The sequence below is a fragment of the Oncorhynchus keta genome, chromosome 27 (genome assembly GCF_023373465.1).
Source record: "Oncorhynchus keta strain PuntledgeMale-10-30-2019 chromosome 27, Oket_V2, whole genome shotgun sequence".
NCBI classification, from domain to species: Eukaryota; Metazoa; Chordata; class Actinopteri; order Salmoniformes; family Salmonidae; genus Oncorhynchus; species Oncorhynchus keta.
Genome location: NC_068447.1, coordinates 48,650,409 through 48,671,081, shown reverse-complemented (window position 1 = coordinate 48,671,081; position 20,673 = coordinate 48,650,409). Strand labels below are relative to the sequence as shown.

Genomic DNA, 20,673 nt, shown 5'->3' with positions numbered 1-20,673 from the left:
TCAGTTTAGATAGCAAATGTTCCGTTTTTCCTGAAAGATTCTTTGTGTAGGAGAAATCGCTCCATTTTGTACATCACGTTTGGCTACCAAAAAAAAATAAAAAATTCAGTCATCAAAACGCCGAACATTTTTCCAAATTAACTCCATAATATCGACTGAAACATGGAAAACGTTGTTTAGAATCAATCCTCAAGGTGTTTTTCACATATCTCTTCGATGATATATCGTTCGTGGAAGTGTGCTTTCTTCTCTGAACCCCCTGGAAAAATGCACGTAGCTGAAGATTATGCAACAATTTCAACAAAGGACACCGGGCGGACACCTGGTAAATGTAGTCTCTTATGGCCAATCTTCCAATGATATGCCTACAAATACGTCACAATGCTGCAGAGACCTTGGGGAAACGGCGTGGATATATTGAAGCAACATCTCAAGACATCAGTCAGAAAGTTAAAGCATGGTCGCAAATGGGTCTTCCAAATGGCCAATGACCCCAAGCATACTTCCAAAGTTGTGGCAAAATTAAATATTAAATATATGCCATTTAGCAGACGCTTTTATCCAAAGCGACTTACAGTCATGTGTGCATACATTCTACGTATGGGTGGTCCCGGGAAAATGGCTCAAGGACAACAAAGTCAAGATATTGGAGTGGCCATCAAAGCCCTGACCTCAATCCTATAGAACATTTGTGGGCAAAACTGATAAAGCGTGTGCGAGCAAGGAGGCCTACAAACCTGACTCAGCTACACCAGCTCTGTCAGGAGGAATGGGACAAAATGCAACTTATTGTGGAACGCTTCTGGAAGGCTACCCGAAATGTTTGACCCAAGTTAAACAATTTAAAGGCAATGCTACCAAATACTAACTGAGTGTATGTAAACTTCTGACCGACTGGGAATGTGATGAAAGAAATAAAAGATTAAACAAATCATTCTCTCCTATTATTCTGACATTTCACATTCTTAAAATAAACTGGTTATCCTAACTGACCTAAGACAGGGAATGTTTACTAGGATTAAATGTCAGGAATGGTGAAAAACTGAGTTTGAATGTTTTTGGCTATGTGTATGTAAACTTCCAACTTCAACTGTATACGACATTTATAAATGCACGTCTCACATCTGAGATATTGCCTCACATGCTGGTCACAAGCAGGAGCTACTATTCTGAAACCAATTGAATCACTCAACAAACAAAAACTTACCACCAACTTACCACCATTGTCATATCATTTACAAACATAATTGATTTAGTCTGTATAGCTTTAAGCAGTATGTAAACTCAGCATACGGCTTAAACTCAGCTGTAAACTCAGCAAAAAAGAAACGTCCCTTTTTCAGGACCCTGTCTTTCAAAGATAATTTGTAAAAATTAAACTTTACTTCACAGATATTCATTATATAGGGTTTAAACACTGTTTCCCATGCTTGTTCAATGAACCATAAACAACTAATGAACTGGCACCTGTGGAACGGTCGTTAAGACACTAACAGCTTACAGGCGGTAGGCAATTAAGGTCACAGTTATGAAAACTTCGGACACTGAAGAGGCCTTTCAACTGACTGAAAAACACCAAAAGAAAGTTGCCCTGTGTCCCTGCTCATCTGCGTGAATGTGCCTTAGGCATGCTGCAAGGAGGCATGAGGACTGCAGATGTGGCCAGGGCAATAAATTGCAATGTCCGTACTGTGAGACGCTTAAGACAGCGCTACAAGGAGACAGGATGGACAGCTGATCGTCCTCGCAGTGGCAGACCACGTGTAACAACACCTGCACAGGATCGGTACATCCGAACATCACACCTGCGGGACAGGTACAGGATGACAACAACAACTGCCCGAGTTACACCATGAACTCACAATCCCTCCATCAGTGCTCAGAATTGACGAGTCACGGTTTTGTCTCACCAGTGGTGATGGTCAGATTTGTGTTTATCATCGAAGGAATGAGGGTTACACCGAGGCCTGTACTCTGGAGCGGGATCGATTTGGAGGTAGAGTGTCCGTCATGGTTGCAATTCATTTGATCACTCTTCATAACATTCTGTATGCAAATTGCCATCATACAAACTGAGGCAGCAGACTTTGTGAAAATTCATATTTGTGTCATTCTCAAAACTTTTGGCCACAACTGTACTGGTGTCTGGAACTATATTGGAGGGATGCAGCACCATTCTTCCACGAGACATTCAATCATTTGGTGTTTCGTTGATGGAAAACTCTCTCCGGGCACTGCTCCAGAATCTCCCATAAGTGTTCAATTGGGTTGAGATCTGGTGACTGAGACTGGCCATTGCATATGGTTTACATCGTTGTCATTCTCATCAAACCATTAAATGACCACTCATGCTTTGTGGCCGGGGCATTGTCATCCTATGGGGGCGTAGCCCTGGTAGCCAAAGTAATGGCCTGAAATGATTTATACATGACCCTTAGCATGATCGGATGCGTATTACTTCATTTAGTTAGGAACCACACCTGTGTGGAGTTATCCCTCATTTTGTAAAGTTTTTCCATTATTTTGGCAGTGACCTGAACATCTAACCTCGAGAAGAATTTTGATGAAGAATTGATTGGGGGGGTTGAAGAAGGATAAGGAGGCAATGATGATGAAACAACATTAGCTGGATCACTTCAGATCACATTGTCGTCTACATGTTTCTTCCTCGTTCATCCCGATCCTGACCCACTTCCCAACTCGCCTGGCAATGGCAGAACCGGCACCACACTGAACGCCATCCCACTCCTACCCTCAGAAGCCCAGGCAGTCTCTTTGCTAACCCCCAATTTAATGAAGTTATAGGTTGTATCACATCCGGCCGTGATTTGGAGTCCCATAGGGCGGCACACAATTGGCCCAGTGTCGTCCGAGTTTGGCCGGGGTAAATAAGAACGTGTTCTTAACTGACTTGCCTAGTTAAATAAAGGTACAAATGAATAAATGGTAGTGGAGCGGCCGGAGAAGAGAGTGGCATGCATACACCTTCTCTCTGATGTTCTCCCACTTCTTCAAATCTATCTCTGCCCAGGAGATGGGCTTTGTGAATTATTCATCAGAGAGCTCTCTTTTTTCGTCTTCTCCTCTGTTGCTTTCTCCCTCTCTCTCTCTCTCTCTCTCTCTCTCTCTCTCTCTCTTTCTCTTTCTCTTTCTCTTTCTCGCTCTCGCTCTGTGAGATGCAAATGGCTTCATTTGAAGAACGGCATACTTGGAAACAATTAATCAGTGCCCGTTTACTTCCCCATAAATAGAAAAGGACAGTTATTTTCTACCAATTTTCTATCCGTGCCACAAGTCTATGGTTTTTACCCATATACCGTAGGCTGTGGGTTTATCATACAGAGTGGTCAGTCACCTGTAATTGGCTTTTACAATGTGCTCAGACACCTCTGATTGGCTCATACAGAGGTGTCTGCCACCTGTGATTGGCTCATACAGAGGGGACAGGGCCAATGAGATTACCTGGCGGGAATTGATTGATACAGGTAGTATAAATCAAGTACTATGGATGAGAGTCGGGTACATGTTCAGACTTGACCATAGGTTTGTGCAGGTACAAAAAAAGGGGGTGGGGGGAGTTAACAGTACTTTCACACTGGGGTAGCAGGGTAGCCTAGTGGTAAGAGCATTGGACTAGTAAACGGAATGGTTGCAAGTTCAAACCCCCGAGCTGACAAGGTACAAATATGTTGTTTTGCCCCTGAACAGGCACTGTTCCTAGGCCGTCATTGAAAATAAGAATGTGTTCTTATCTGACTTGCCTGGTTAAGTAAAGGTATAAATAAAATTTGACCCGCCAACCCCCTTCTTTCAAACCTTTTCATCCTCCATCAACCTCTACTCTATTTTTAACCTATGCTAAGTACCCCACTCTTCCTGTCTTTAGCCCCCGCCCCCCTCTTTCAACCCCTAACCCCTCAATTCCCATCCTTCTCCTTCAACCTCTCTCACTGCTCCCTCACCCCCATCAATGCTAACCCCAATTGTCTCCCATCTCAGATCTCCACGCGCCCAGCCCGTGCCTGGCAAAGGCCTGCGAGTTTGGCGCTGTGTGTGTGGTGAAGAACGACAAGCCCGTATGTGAGTGCCCCGAAGCCTGCCTCCAGACACCCGACCCAGTGTGCGGCAGTGATGGCCACAGCTACGGCAGCCATTGTGAGATGAGGGCCACGGGCTGCGCCCTGCAGAGGGAGATCCACATCCAGCACCGAGGACCCTGCGGTGAGTACCAGACTATACAGTAGTACACTATGTCTGTATACTGTACATGCCTGACCATGTAACCTGACCAGGAAACAGGAATAACTCTGGGCCCTAGGGTGTAAGGTCATGTGATGTGGTCAGAGAAAAACTCCTGGTCTTCAAAGGATACTTCAGGATGTTGGTAATGAGGCCCTTTATCTACTTCCCCAGAGTCAGATGAACTGGTGGATTCCATTTATATGTCACTGTGTCCAGTATGAAGGAGGTTAGAGGTAGTTTCTCGAGCCAATCACCCCATTCCTTCTGCAGGCATCTTTAGATCTTAATTCAGAGCAGATATTTAAAGGGATACTTCTGGATTTTGGTAATGAGGCCCTTTGTCTACTTCCCCAGAGTCAGATGAACTTGTGGATTCCATTTGTTGTCTCTGTTGGAAGGAAGTTGCTAACTAGCTTTAGTGTAATGACTGGAAGTCTATGGCTAAAGCCTGCAATTTCCCTATTATTGACCTTTCTCGTTGAAGATGGGATCTTCTTCCAATGAGAGGGGGAACAGCCATGCTCCTACTGTTGAAATGGTGACTGAGTCATGAGTCTTTGTCTGCTCTCGAGCACCGGGGTAAAAATATCCTGGCTTCCGCCTGCACTCATTTCATTGCCTGTTTTCTTTTTCTTCCCTAAAGTCTGGTTAGTCCACTTGACGAAGCCATTTTAGCTAGACTTGTTAATGGCATCTCTAGTGCTCATTTTCCCATAAAGGGTCATTGATGATGGCAATGATTAACATTTTCCTTTTATCTACAAACTGTTTGCGCCCGTTTCTTCCATTCCATATCCTTTCCTCTTAGTCATCAGCCAGAGTTCACTCTCTGCAGCTTTAGTTTGAATACAATTCTATTTTACTGTAGATGTGGTCTACGGCAGAGGCATATATCTGCCCAGTAAGGAACATGTACAGTAGGCTGACATGTCATGTGTAGACTAACTATGCCCAGACGTGAACAAATTCAGATAAATATTTACATCTCTTCACTTCTCTCTTCTCTTATAGGCTACTTAGTAAAGGTCATGCATGTTGCCTGCATGTAGCCATTTGGTCCTAAACAGGTAATAGCTTTTGATTTGATTGGATTAGGATCTCCATTAGCCGATGCCAATGGCGACACCTAGTCTTACTGGGGTCCGACACATAACGGAAAACACATTACAGACAAAAGACTTTACATTTGACATACATTTAAAAACATTAACATGTAGTGTGTGTGTATCTATCAGTTACACATCCAGTACCAGTCAATAGTTTGGACACACCTACTCATTCAAGGGTTTTTGTTTATTTAGACTATTTTCTACATTGTAGAGTAATAGTGAAGACATCAAAACTATGAAATAACACATATGGAATCATGTAGTAACCAAAAAAGTGTTAAACATATCAAAATACATTTTCTATTTGAGATTTTTCAAATAGCCTCCCTTTTCATTGATGACAGCTTTGAACACTCTTGGCATTATCTCAGCCAGTTTCACCTGGTATGCTTTGTGGGAACTCTTGCAGGAGTTCCCACATATGTTGAGTACTTGTTGGCTGCTTTTCCTTCACTCTGCGGTCCGACTCATCCCAAACCATATCAATTTGTTTGAGGTCGGGAGATTGTGGAGGCCAGGACATCTGATGCAGCACTCAATCACTCTCCTTCTTGGTAAAATAGCCCTTACACAGCCTGGAGGTATGTTGTGTCATTGTCCTGTTAAAAAAAAAGAAAAAATTATAGTCCCACTAAGCCCAAACCAGATGGGATGGCGTATCGCTGCTGAATGTTGTGGCTGCCATGCTGGTTAAGTCTGCCTTGAATTCTAAATAAATCACAGACAGTGTCACCAGCAAAGCACCCCCACACCATCACACCTCCTCCTCCATGCTTTACGGTGGTAAATACACATGCGAAGATCATTCATTCACCCACACTGCGTCTCACAAATTTGGACTCCAGTCCAAAGGACAAATTTCTACCGGTCTAATGCTCCTGTTTCTTGACCTAAGCAAGTCTCTTCTTATTATTGGTGTCCTTTAGTAGTGGTGTCTTTGCAGCAATTCCACCATGAAGGCCTGATTCACACAGTCTCCTCTGAACAGTTGATGTTGAGATGTGTCTGTTACTTGAACTCTGAAGCATTTATTTGGCCTGCAATTTCTGAGGCTGGGAACTTCAATGAACTTATCCTTTAAAAAAAAAAAATATTTCACCTTTATTTAACCAGGTAGGCAAGTTGAGAACAAGTTCTCATGTACAATTGCGACCTGGCCAAGATAAAGCAAAGCAGTTCGACAGATACAACGACACAGAGTTACACATGGAGTAAAACAAACATACAGTCAATAATACAGTATAACCTGTTAATCCTACCCCCTACTTTTTCGAACATTCTGTTAAGAATTGCGCAACATTTCAGCGTCCTGCTACTCATGCCAGGAATATAGTATATGCATATGATTAGTATGTGTGGATAGAAAACACTCTGACGTTTCTAAAACTGGTTAAATCACGGCTGTGACTATAACAGAGCCTGTGTTTCATCGAAAAGCTCAAGAAAAACTGATCACTGAAAACTGGAAAAAGTATCAATGCGCCACTTGCATGTCTTGTTTATGGGAAACCAAATTACATGGGGCTGAGATTGCAAGTCCTACAGCTTCCACACGATGTCGCCAGTCTTGTCAATTGCCTGGCCTTTGTTTCTTGGTCAAACGAGTAAGAGAGAGCCCATTCCTTCCAGTCTCCGACAGGATGTTTTGGATGAGAAATTTTCGACCATGAGTTCAAGACATGGAGCTTTTGAATACACATCGCCCCGTGATCAATTTGATAGATCATTAACGTTTACTAATACCTAAAGTTGGATTACAAATGTATTTCGAAGTGTTTTGTGAAAGTTTATCGTCAACTTTTTTAATTAAAAAAAATGACGTTCCGTTTTAAAACGCTGTTTTTTCCTGGATCACACAGTCTTCATAGATCGATATTTAGGGTATATATGGACCGATTTAATCGGAAAAAAAAGACCCAATAGTGATGTTTATGGGGCATCTAGGAGTGCCAACAAAGAAGATCGTCAAAGGTAATGAATGTTTTATATTTTATTTCTGCGTTTTGTGTACCGCCGGCTATGCTAATTATTTTGTTTACGTCCCCTTCAGGTATTTCGGGGTGTTGCATGCTATCAGATAATAGCTTCTCATGCTTTCGCCGAAAAGCATTTTAAAAATCTGACTTGTTGGCTGGATTCACAACGAGTGTAGCTTTAATTCAGTACCCTGCATGTGTGTTTTAATGAACGTTTGAGTTTTAACGAGTGCTATTAGCATTTAGCGTAGCGCATTTGCATTTCCAGATGGCTAGATGGGACGCATGCGTGTCGGGTCGACTTAAGAGGATAAACAAGTCTATATACAATGTGAGCAAATGAGGTGAGAAGGGAGGTAAAGGCAAACAAGGCCATGGTGGCAAAGTAAATACAATATAGCAAGTAAAACACTGGAATGGTAGTTTTGCAATGGAAGAATGTGCAAAGTAGAAATAAAAATAATGGAGCAGAGGTAACTCTGGGTCTTCCATTCCTGTGGTGGTCCTCATGAGTTCCAGTTTCATCATAGCGCTTGATGGTTTTTGCTGCACTTGAAGCAACTTTTTAAAGATTTTTGAAGCAAGTTCTTGAAATGTTCCATATTGACTGACATTCATGTCTTAAATTAATGATGGAATGTCATTTATCTTTGATTATTTGAGCTGTTCTTGCCATAATATTGACTTGGTCTTTTACCAAATAGGGCAATCTTCGGAATACACCCCCTACCTTGTTACAACACAATAGAAACACATTAAGAAGGAAAGAAATTCCACAAATTAACTTTTAAGAAGGCACACCTGTTAATTGAAATACAGTGCCTTGCGAAAGTATTCGGCCCCCTTGAACTTTGCGACCTTTTGCCACATTTCAGGCTTCAAACATAAAGATATAAAACTGTATTTTTTTGTGAAGAATCAACAACAGGTGGGACACAATCATGAAGTGGAACGACATTTATTGGATATTTCAAACTTTTTTAACAAATCAAAAACTGAAAAATTGGGCGTTTGTTATTTCATAGTTTTGATGTCTTCAATATGGCGTATCGTATCGACAATGTAGAAAATAGTAAAAATCACGGAAAATCCTTGAATGAGTACGTGTTCTAAAACATTTCTAAACTTTGTCATTATGGGGTATTGTGTGTAGATTGATGAGGATAAGGCTGTAAAATAACAATGTGAAAAAAGTAAAGGGGTCTGAATTAGAGGTCGACCGATTATGTTTTTTCAACACAGATACCGATACCGATTATTGGAGGACCAAAAAAAAGCAGATTCTGATTAATCATCCGATTAAAAAAAACATGTATATATTTATTCGTAATAATGACAATTACAACAAATGAATGAACACTTATTTTAACTTAATATAATACATCAAAAAAATCCATTTTGCCTCAAATACAAAATGAAACATTTGGTTTAAATAAATGCAAAAACAAAGTGTTGGAGAAGAAAGTAAAAGTGCAATATGTGCCATGTAAAAAAGCTAACGTTTAAGTTCCTTGCTCAGAACATGAGAACATATGAAAGCTGGTGGTTCCTCTTAACATGAGTCTTCAATATTCCCAGGTAAGAAGTTTTAGGTTGAGGTTATTATAGGAATTATAGGACTATTTCTCTCTATACCATTTGTATTTCATATACCTTTGACTATTGGATGTTCTTATAGGTACTTTAGTATAGCCAGTGTAACAGTATAGCTTCCGTCCCTCTCCTCGCCCCTACCTGGGCTCGAACCAGGAACACATCGACAACAGCCACCAACGAAGCATCGTTACCCATCGCTCCACAAAAGCCGCGGCCCTTGCAGAGCAAGGGGAACAACTACTCCAAGTCTCAGAGCGAGTGACGTTTGAAATGCTATTAACACGCACCCCGCTAACTAGCTAGCCATTTCACATCGGTTACACCAACCTAATCTCCGGAGTTGATAGGCTTGAAGTCATAAACAGCGAAGAGCTGCTGGCAAACACACGAAAGTGCTGTTTGAATGAATGCTTACGAGCATGCTGCTGCTCAGTCAGACTGCTCTATCAAATATCAAATCATAGACTTAATTATAACATAATAACACACAGAAATATGAGCCTTAGGTCATTAATATGGTCAAATCTGGAAACTATAATTTCGAAAATAAAGTGTTTATTCTTTCAGTGAAATATGGAACCGTTCCGTATTTTATCTAACGGATGGCATCCCTAAGTCTAAATATTGCTGTTACATTGTACAACCTTCAATGTTATGTCATAATTATGTACAATTCTGGCAATTTAATTACGGCCTTTGTTATGAATAACTGGACTTCACACAGTTCGCAATGAGCCAGGCGGCCCAAACTGCTGCATATACCCTCACTGCTTGCACGGAACGCAAGAGAAGTGACAATTTCCCTAGTTATAAGAAATTCATGTCAGCAGGCAATATTAACTAAATACAGTGAGGGAAAAAGGTATTTGATCCCCTGCTGATTTTGTACGTTTGCCCACCGACAAATAATTTATCAGTCTATAATTTTAATGGTAGGTTTATTTGAACAGTGAGAGACAGAATAACAACAAAGAAATCCTGAAAAATGCTTGCCAAAAATGTTATAAATTGATTAGCATTTTACTGAGGGAAATAAGTATTTGACCCCTCTGCAAAACATGACTTAGTACTTGGTGGCAAAAACCTTGTTGGCAGTCACAGATGTCAGACGTTTCTTGTAGTTGGTCACCAGGTTTTGAACACATCTCTGGAGGGATTCTGTCCCACTCCTCTTTGCAGATCTTCTCCAAGTCATTAAGGTTTCCAGGCTGACGTTTGGCAACTCGAACCTTCAGCTCCTGCCACATATTTTCTATGGGATTAAGGTCTGGAGACTGGCTAGGCCACTCCAGGACCTTAATGTGCTTCTTCTTGAGCCACTCCTTTGTTGGCCTTGGCCGTGTGTTTTGGGTCATTGTCATGCTGGAATACCCATCCACAACCCATTTTCAATGCCCGGGCTGAGGGAAGGAGTTTCTCACCCAAGATTTGACGGTACATGGCCCCGTCCATCGTCCCTTTGATGCGGTGAAGTTGTCCTTTACCCTTAGCAGAAAAACACCCCCAAAGCATAATGTTTCCACCTCCATGTTTGATGGTGGGGATGGTGTTCTTGGGGTCATAGGCAGCATTCCTCCTCCTCCAAACACGGCGAGTTGAGTTGATGCCAAAGAGCTCCATTTTGGTCTCATCTGACCACAACACTTTCACCCAGTTGTCCTCTGAATCATTCAGATGTTCATTGGCAAACTTCAGATGAGCATGTATATGTGCTTTCTTGAGCAGGAGGACCTTGCAGGTGCTGCAGGATTTCAGTCCTTCACGGCGTAGTGTGTTACCAATTGTTTTCTTGGTGACTATGGTCCCAGCTGCCTTGAGATCATTGACAAGATCCTCCCGTGTAGATCTGGGCTGATTCCTCACCGTTCTCATGATCATTGCAACTCCACGAGGTGAGATCTTGCATTGAGCCCCAGGCCGAGGGAGATTGACAGTTCTTTTGTGTTTCTTCCATTTGCGAATAATCGCACCAACTGGTGTCACCTTCTCACCAAGCTGCTTGGCGATGGTCTTGTAGCCCATTCCAGCCTTGTGTAGGTCTACAATCTTGTCCCTGACATCCTCGGAGAGCTCTTTGGTCTTGGCCATGCTGGAGAGTTTGGAATCTGATTGATTGATTGCTTCTGTGAACAGGTGTATTTTATACAGGTAACAAGCTGAGATTAGGAGCACCTGTATAAAAGACACCTGGGAGCCAGAAATATTTCTGATTGAGAGGGGGTCAAATACTTATTTCCCTCATTAAAATTCAAATCAATTTATAACATTTTTGACATGCGTTTTTCTGGATTTTTTTTGTTGTTATTCTGTTCAAATAAACCTACCATTACAATTATAGACTGATCATTTCTTTGTCAGTGGGCAAACGTACAACATCAGCAGGGGATCAAATACTTTTTCCCTAACTGTATGCCGGTTTAAAAATATATACTTGTGTATTGATTTTAAAGAAAGGCATTGATGTTTATGGTTAGGTACATTGGTGCAACGACAGTGCTTTTTTCGCAAATGCCCTTGTTAAATCATCACCCATTTGTCGAAGTAGGCTGTGATTCACTGAGAAATTAACAGGCACCGCATTGATTATATGCAACGCAGAACACGCTAGATAAACTATTAATATCATCAACCATTTGTAGTTAACTAGTGATTATGTTTAAGATTGATAGTTTTTTATAAGATCAGTTTAATGCTAGCTAGCAACTTACCTTGGCTTCTTGCTGCCCTCGCGTAACAGGTAGTCAGCCCGCCACGCAGGCTCCTTGTGGAGTGCAATGTAAGGCAGGTGGTTAGAGCGTTGGACTAGTAACCGGAAGGTTGCAAAAACAAATCCCCAAGCTGACAAGGTAAAAATCTGTCGTTCTGCCCCTGAACTAGGCAGTTAACCCACCGTTCCGAGGCCATCATTGAAAATAAGAATATGTTCCTAACCGACTTGCCGAGTTAAATAAAGGTGTACATTTTTTTTTGCCAAATCTGTATTTTTGTTATGAAAACATGAATCGGCCATTCCGATTAATCGGTCAACCTCTAGTCTGAATACTTGCCGTAGGCACTGTGAACTCATTGATATGAACCTGGGAGAACCGCAAACTGTCCTTCAGGTCCTGGACCTCTCTGGTCAGGTCGTCCATTATTTTATTAGTTGGCAACTCCAGTATTTGGACAAAACACTTGACGCTATTTTCTTGTTGTTGTAAAAACTGTTTGTAGTACTCTTTTTGTTTGTTTAAAATTTCTTTCACCTGTGATAAAGAGACACCGTTGTCCCCAACGGTACTTCCATCGGCTTTGGTCTATGTCTTGCTAGTAATTTAGGCCACGCTGTTACTCCTCACAGTTCCAGACAGGGCAGGTCACAGAGCAGATGGAAACGGCAAGAAACAACAGTGATTCAAACAGTCACACTTCCGGGGCAATCCGTGGTCCAATCTGCAAGGGATGTGGGCTGTGTACAAGCTGCTAAGGAAACCTGGCTAGCGTGACAGCTAGTTAATGTTAGTTAGAAGCTAGGCTAGCGTCTGTGCCAATAAGGGAAGAATGAGCTAGTGCTCTGCAGAAAAATAGACCTAATATTGTTCCGTGCAATACAGTGACTGCCCTACACCTTATTGTGATGTTGTATGTTGACAATTATTTGAAAATAATTCTGTTTTTTTCATAGTTATTTTGCAAAAGAAAGCCACAAAAAAGATACATGTTTCAATGCATGCCACCGGAACTTGAACCCTAAAATAAAATACTGCTCAAAAAAATAAAGGGAACACTGAAACAACACAATGTAACTCCAAGTCAATCACACTTCTGTGAAATCAAACTGTCCACTTAGGAAGCAACACTGATTGACAAATGTCACATGCTGTTGTGAAAATGTAATTAATAGACAGGTGGAAATTATAGGCAAATAGCAAGACACCCCCAATAAAGAAGTGGTTCTGCAGGTGGTGACCACAGACCACTTCTCAGTTCCTATTCTTCCTGGATGATGTTTTGGTCACTTTTGAATGCTGGCGGTGCTTTGACTCTAGTGGTAGCATGAGACGGAATCTACAACCCACACAAGTGGCTCAGGTAGTGCAGCTCATCCAGGGTGGCACATCAATGCGAGCTGTGGCAAGAAGGTTTGCTGTGTCTGTAAGCGTAGTGTCCAGAGCATGGAGGCGCTACCAGGAGACAGGCCAGTGCATCAGGAAACGTGGAGGAGGCCGTAGGAGGGCAACAACCCAGCAGCAGGACCGCTGCCTCTGCCTTTGTGCAAGGAGGAGCAGGAGGAGCACTGCCAGAGCCCTGCAAAATGACCTCCAGCAGGCCACAAATGTGTATGTGTCTGCTCAAACGGTCAGAAACAGACTCCATGAGGGTGGTATGAGGGCCCGACGTCCACAGGTGGGGGTTGTGCTTTTACAGTTCAACACCGTGCAGGACGTTTGGCATTTGCCAGAGAACACCAAGATTGGCAAATTCGCCACTGGCGCCCTGTGCTCTTCACAGATGAAAGCAGGTTCACACTGAGCACATGTGACAGACATGACAGAGTCTGGAGACGCCGTAGAGAACGTTCTGCTGCCTGCAACATCCTCCAGCATGACCGGTTTGGCAGTGGGTCAGTCATGGTGTGGGGTGGCATTTCTTTGGGGGGCCGCACAGCCCTCCATGTGCTTGCCAGAGGTAGCCTGACTGCCATTAGGTACCGAGATGAGATCCTCAGACCCCTTGTGGGACCATATGCTGGTGCGGTTGGCCCAGGGTTCCTCCTAATGGAAGACAATGCTAGACCTCATGTGGCTGGAGTGTGTCAGCAGATCCTGCAAGAGGAAGGCATTGATGCTATGGACTGGCCCACCCATTCCCTAGACCTGAATCCAATTGAGCACATCTGGGACATCATGTCTCACTCCATCCACCAAAGCCACGTTGCACCACAGACTGTCCAGGAGTTGGCGGATGCTTTAGTCCCGGTCTGGGAGGAAATCCCTCAGGAGACCATCTGCCACCACATCAGGAGCATGCCCAGGCGTTGTAGGGAGGTCATACAGGCACGTGGAGGCCACACACACTATTGAGCCTCATTTTGACTTGTTTTAAGGACATTACATCAAAGTTGGATCAGCCTGTAGTGTGGTTTTCCACTTTAATTTTGAGTGTCACTCCAAATCCAGACCTCCATGTGTTGATAAATTTGATTTCCATTGATCATTTTTGAGTGATTTTGTTGTCAGCACATTCAACTATGAAAGAAAAAAAGTATTTAATAAGAATATTTCATTCATTCAGATCTAGGATGTGTTATTTTAGTGTTCCCTTTATGAGCAGTGTAGTAAAATCAACGCAATGTTATCGCATAAAACTGACTCATCACCATAGTACAAAAAGAGGGCTTGCAATTTCAGCCAATCACGCACATTTACCTCATAATATGGTTGAATCAAGTCACACTTCAACAAACGTTTTCACTCGTCAGCGCAAATTGGACAAAATCATTGCATGTTGCCATGCATATTGTCAGAATTGCAGCAGCAAAATCAAGCGTTTTTGCCAGCAAATATCAAAAAACATCTCTGCAATTTCCTGGAGGGAACAATAATGCAGAATAATAGAGATGCCTGAGGCCCTTTATCAGCCATTAACACAGACTGCCAATACCCTAGCCACTGTTAGCCACCGTGTGCAGTTACATCTGCCACCACCAGCACACAGAGAGAGATGACATTTGCCTGGCTTGGCTTAGCACAGTTACGCTAGCTCTCCGCTTGCTCTACCCCCTGTTTCAACTCGAGTTTCATGTTTAATCCATTGCAGTGTTGCTGGCAGGGGGGCCAATGTGACTCCACTATTATTTCCTCCCTTCCAAATTGGAATCTATGCGCATAAGGATGTATTCCAATGGGAAATGCAGCAAAAGGAATGTGTGAGCCGGGTGGGCAAACTCAACTGTGTTCATGCTGCCAGCGTTAGGTAGACAGGTCTCGCCGTGGCGCCGCCGGGGGGTAATGAATAGTCTTCATTTAAAAAGGCGAGGAAGAATCGGGCCTTTCCATGTTTGTGTAACACAGCACACACACACACAGCACTATGGATGGCAGTGAGTCCACACAGAAACAGGAGTCAGCGAAACAGGGCAATAAAAGTGGCAGGCGGGCAGTGCTTGGCGAAGGCTCTAGGAATGATGATGGTGATCTGGTTTATTCTGGGCTGTTTGCACTGCTTTACACAAGCCTCTTCAAACTCCACTGAGTCATCACCTCCCTCCGTCTCCACTATTATCTGGCTTAATTATCACGGCTCGTTCATGTCACTGGCATACTGGGTGGGGGGTAGATAAGTAAGTGTGTGTGTGTGTGTGTGTGTGTGTGTGTGTGTGTGTGTGTGTGTGTGTGTGTGTGTGTGTGTGTGTGTGTGTGTGTGTGTGTGTGTGTGTGTGTGTGTGTGTGTGTGTGTGGCCTATATGCATGGTCATAATCAGATTTTTCTTTTGAAAAAAGGATGTAAAACCTGTGCTAGGGGAAATAGTCATCTTTACTGCTCCGGTGCGGTCCGATAGTGAGAAGTTACATGTTTTATTATTCTGTTGTATTTCCTCCTCCCGAGTGGCGGGTGACCTTGTGTATCTGGCTGGCTGGACGAGGCAGAGACACGCATGCTAAAAGACCACAGATATCAGTCGCTCCGAAAAGGCACTTTCTATATATAGATGAGAGGAGAGAGAAGTCATTGGAGAACAGAGAAAAACATGTGTGTTTCACAGTTGCTGCAAACAATGCATACTTTACTCGTTGTCAGGAAGTTAAAAGAGGAGAGGTACATCAAGGGAGGAGAGGAGGGACAGAGCGATAGTAATAGTAGATGGAATAATATGAGAATATAAGCAGGCAACAGAGAGGGAGAGACATGAGAGGAGTGGGGAGGAAGTTAAAAGAGGAGAGGTAAATAAAAGGAGGAGAGGAGGGACAGAGCGATAGTAATAGTAGATGGTATAATATGAGAATATAAGCAGGCAACAGAGAGGGAGAGACATGAGAGGAGTGGGGAGGAAGTTAAAAGAGGAGAGGTAAATCAAGGGAGGAGAGGAGGGACAGAGTGATAGTAATAGAGCAGACACTGGGAGGTCGGCTGGGGACTATTTTATCGGCTGGGGACTATATTTTATCGGCTGGGCTATTTTAGAGCCCTTCACTAAACAAACGTCTCTCGTTCTCTTCGTGTTATAGAACAACTCCTCCCTCCATCCCCGGTTGTAGCTCGTGTCTCCTGGACCATTATTATTCGTCTGAGAGGATGTGTAACGTTCTGAGGCTGGAGAGGCTCTTTAGCTTTTTGTTTCCCCACCGTCTCGCTCTCTATCCATCACTCGAAATGGCTGTCTCCTCAAGGCCACTTTTTACAACCCCCCCCCCCCGTCAGACACGCCGCCCCACCGCGTTAATGCTGTTAGTGCTAGCTATCAAGGCCCTATGTATACAGCCAATAAGGCAGCCCGGTTGGGTCCGGGTTAGCTGGGTGTGTCCCGATCAGCCGACACCAACGACCGGCAGCACTGGCTGGAACAGAGCGAGCCAGGAGGAGGGAAATGAACAAGCGAAGCCTTTTATTGGGACACGGGCCCTGATAAAGGACGACACTCGCCGTGATTTATAGCCCTTGGGTCCGGCGCGCCGGTGTCACAGTGATCTCCATCACCGCTGGCTGCCACCTCAACCACATTTTCTTTTTGGGGTGCCTGCATGTATATTTGAATCAGGCCCCTAGGCCGGGATAACCGAGTGCCTGTGCGACACGGGCTGATTTCCTGACTTAATTCATATGTAATAAGGTGTAAATAACAGGTAAATAACACGGGGGAGGGGGAGTTTCCCATCATTGATATACTCAACGTGTCGGTAGTAGGCAATGCAAGGCAGAGGGTAAGAAACTGAATGGAAAACAAGCAAAGGATCAGACTAAATGGAATCTGGAAAGAGAGGATTCTTGTCAGTATTCTCAGTCCAGATCATCCACTGAAACGTGCAGACGTGTCAAGACTGCAGGCCATCTGGGGGCCTCTTGACATGACCAGCCTTTCGAGGGGGGTTAGGTAAAAACATGGCATCATGGTAACACCACGGTTGTGGTTCTATCTGTCCCCTCTCTCTTTTTCTTACTCGCTAACTCACTAAATTCCCTGACACACATACAGTGGGGCAAAAAAGTATTTAGTTAGCCACCAATTGTGCATGTTCTCCCACTTAAAAAGATGAGAGGCCTGTCATTTTCATCATAGGTACACTTCAACTATGACAGACAAAATGAGAAAAAAATCCAGAAAATCACATTGAAGGATTTTTAATGTATTTGCAAATTATGTTGGAAAATAAGTATTTAGTCAATAACAAAAGTTTATCTCAATACTTTGTTATATATCATTTGCTGGCAATGACAGAGGTCAAATGTTTTCCGTAAGTCTTCACAAGGTTTTCACACACTGTTGCTGTTATTTTGGCCCATTCCTGCATGCAGATCTCCTCAAGAGCAGTGATGTTTTGGGGCTGTTGCTGGGCAATACAGACTTTCAACTCCCTCCAAAGATTTTCTATGGGGTTGAGATCTGGAGACTGGCTAGGCCACTCCAGGACCTTGAAATGCTTCTTACGAAGCCACTCTTTCGTTGCCCGGGCGGTGTGTTTGGGATCATTGTCATGCTGAAAGACCCAGCCACGTTTCATTTTCAATGCCCTTGCTGATGGAAGGAGTTTTTCACTGAAAATCTCACGATAAATGGCCCTATTCATTCTTTCCTTTACACGGATCAGTCGTCCTGGTCCCTTTGCAGAAAAACCCCCAAAGCATGATGTTTCCAACCCCATGCTTCACAGTAGGTACGGTGTTCTTTGGATGCAACTCAGCATACTTTGTCCTCCAAACACGACTAGTTGAGTTTTTACCAAAAAGCTTTATTTTGGTTTCATCTGACCATATGACATTCTCCCAATCTTCTTCTGGATCATCCAAATGCTCTCTAGCAAACTTCAGACGGGCCTGGACATGTACTGGCTTAAGCCGGGTGTAACGGTTTTCTTTGGGTGAAGTAGAGGCGGACCAAAACGCAGCGTGGTGGTTATTCATGATTTTTAATAAAGACACTAGACATGAATAAACTAACAAAAACAATAAACGTGGAACTAAAAACAGCCCTATCTGGTGCAAAACACAGAGACAGGAACAATCAACCACAAACACACAGTGAAACCCAGGCTACCTAAATATGGTTCCCAATCAGAGACAATGACTAACACCTGCCTCTGATTGAGAACCATATCAGGCCAGACATAGAAATAGACAAACAAGACATCCAACATAGAATGCCCACTCAGGTCACACCCTGACCAACCAAAACATAGAAACATACAAAGCAAATTATGGTCAGGGTGTGACACCCCCAGGTCTGGCACTGCAGGATTTGAGTCCCTGGCGGCGTAGTGTGTTACTGATGGTAGGCTTTGTTACTTTGGTCCCAGCTCTCTGCAGGTCATTCACTAGGTGAGGGGTGAGATCTTGCGTGGAGCCCCAGATCGAGGGAGATTATCAGTGGTCTTGTGTGTCTTCCATTTCCTAATAATTGCTCCCACTGTTGATTTCTTCAAACCAAGCTGCTTACCTATTGCAGATTCAGTCTTCCCAGCCTGGTGCAGGTCTACAATTTTGTTTCTGGTGTCCTTTGACAGCTCTTTGGTCTTGGCCATAGTGGAGTTTGGAGTGTGACTGTTTGAGGTTGTGGACAGGTGTCTTTTATACTGATAACAAGTTCAAACAGGTGCCATTAATACAGGTAACGAGTGGAGGACAGAGGAGCCTCTAAAAGAAGAAGTTACAGGTCTGTGAGAGCCAGAAATCTTGCTTGTTTGTAGGTGACCAAATACCTATTTTCCACCATAATTTGCAAATAAATTCATAAAAAATCGTACAATGTCATTTTCTGCGGGAGAACTTACACAATTGGTGGCTGACTAAATACTTTTTTGCCCCACTGTACATTTACACACACATTCTCTTTCTCTCCCCATGTTACCCATACTGGTCTTATGTACTGCCTCAGACCCTAACTCTCTCCTACCTGTCTCCCTCCAGACGAGACGTGTGCCAACTGTTCATTCGGGGCGATCTGCGACGGGCAGTCGGGCAGCTGTGTGTGCCCACAAGAGTGCGTGGAGTCCCACCAACCGGTGTGCGGCAGCGACGGCTCCACCTATGACAGCGAGTGTGAGCTCCACGTGCGCGCCTGTACCAAGCAGCTTGACCTGCGTGTGCTCGCCCAGGGAGAATGCAGTGAGTAATGCTACCGCCAAGTGTGTGTGTGCTGTGTCTGTGCGCCTGTCTGTTCCTACCAGCAGTGTGGTGGTACAAATATACTATATAAACGCAACATGCAGCAATTTCAAAGTTTTTCATTGATTTACAGTTCACATCAGGAAATCAGTCAATTGAAATGAATAAATAAGACCCTAATCTATGGATTGGAAACACAGATACTGTTGGTAACAGATCCCTTTATCTTTTAAGTCGTGGATCAGAACACCAGTCAGTATCTGGTGTGACCACCATTTGCCTCATCTCTGTGCATTCAAATTGATAAAATGCAATTGTGTTCATTGTCCGTATCTTATGCCTGCCCATACCATAACCCCACCGACACCATTGGGGCACTCTGTTCACAACGTTCACATCAGCAAACCACTCACCCACACACCACCATACATGTGGTCTGCAGTTGTGAGGCCGGTTGGACGGACTGCCAAGTTCTCTAAAAACGACGTTGGAGGCAGCTTATGGTAGATAAATGAACATTAAATTATCTGGCAACAGCTCTAGTGGACATACCCGCAGTCAGGATGCCAAATGCATGCTCTCTCAAAACTTGAGACATCTTTAGCATTGTGTGGTGTGACATTTTAGAGTGGCCTTCTATTGTCCCCGGCACAAGGAGCAGCTGTGTGATGAGCATGCTGTTTAATCAGTTTGTTGATATGCCACACGTGTCAGGTGGATGGATTATCTTTGCAAAGGAGAAATGCTCACTAATAGAGATGGAAAAAACTGTGTGCAAAACATTTGAGAGAAATAAGCTTTTTGTGTATGGAACATTTCTGGGATCTTTTATTTCAGCTCATGAAACATGTGACCAACACTTTACATGTTGCGTTTATATTTCTGTGCAGTGTCTATGTCTTATTAAAGTAATGTACCTGTATCTCTGTTGTATTCTTCATGATTACACTGCATAGTCACCTATAACCCTTATGTGTGTTTCCAGAGACCTGTGGCAGCGCTGTGTGTGCCTGGGGGGCCCAATGCATCCAGAACAAGTGCGAGTGCACGCAGTGCCAGGGCCAGGCTTTCTCGCCTGTGTGTGGCAGCGACGGCATGACCTATGACAACACTTGCGAGCTGGGCTTGGCATCCTGCGTCCTCAAGAAGAAGATCGAGGTGGCCAAGCTCAGCAGCTGCGAAGAAGGTAGGCATTAGGAAATATAAACTGTTTTTAAATCATATTTTCTTTCCATTGACATTTGTCATTGTCCACTTTGTTGTGGTAGCTACTGTTGTTAGCTGGTGATGTTGATCAATCCCTATTGATACTGTAAGTATCTCCTATTGCCAGGAAAAAATGTACTTGTGGCCGCTACTGATCGGGAAGAGAAAATCGAAACTATGAGGCACAGAGTGCTTTTTAAACATGACTTGCTTCATAAGTAGCAGCCTAGTTCACAATGCCAATC

The 20,673-nt window shown here is 43.5% G+C and overlaps 1 protein-coding gene across 4 annotated transcripts in view; it reads left to right on the top strand.

Annotated features, from left to right (window-relative positions):
• LOC118360235 (agrin-like) overlaps positions 1-20,673 on the top strand; it is a 409,423-nt gene that overhangs the window by 255,727 nt on the left and 133,023 nt on the right. For all 4 annotated transcript variants that reach the window (XM_052482562.1, XM_052482563.1, XM_035739526.2 and 1 more), the window contains 3 exons: positions 4,000-4,221; positions 19,025-19,222; positions 20,208-20,408. In XM_052482562.1, coding sequence (XP_052338522.1) covers positions 4,000-4,221; positions 19,025-19,222; positions 20,208-20,408 — 621 coding nt within the window. The remainder of the gene's footprint in view (positions 1-3,999; positions 4,222-19,024; positions 19,223-20,207; positions 20,409-20,673) is intronic.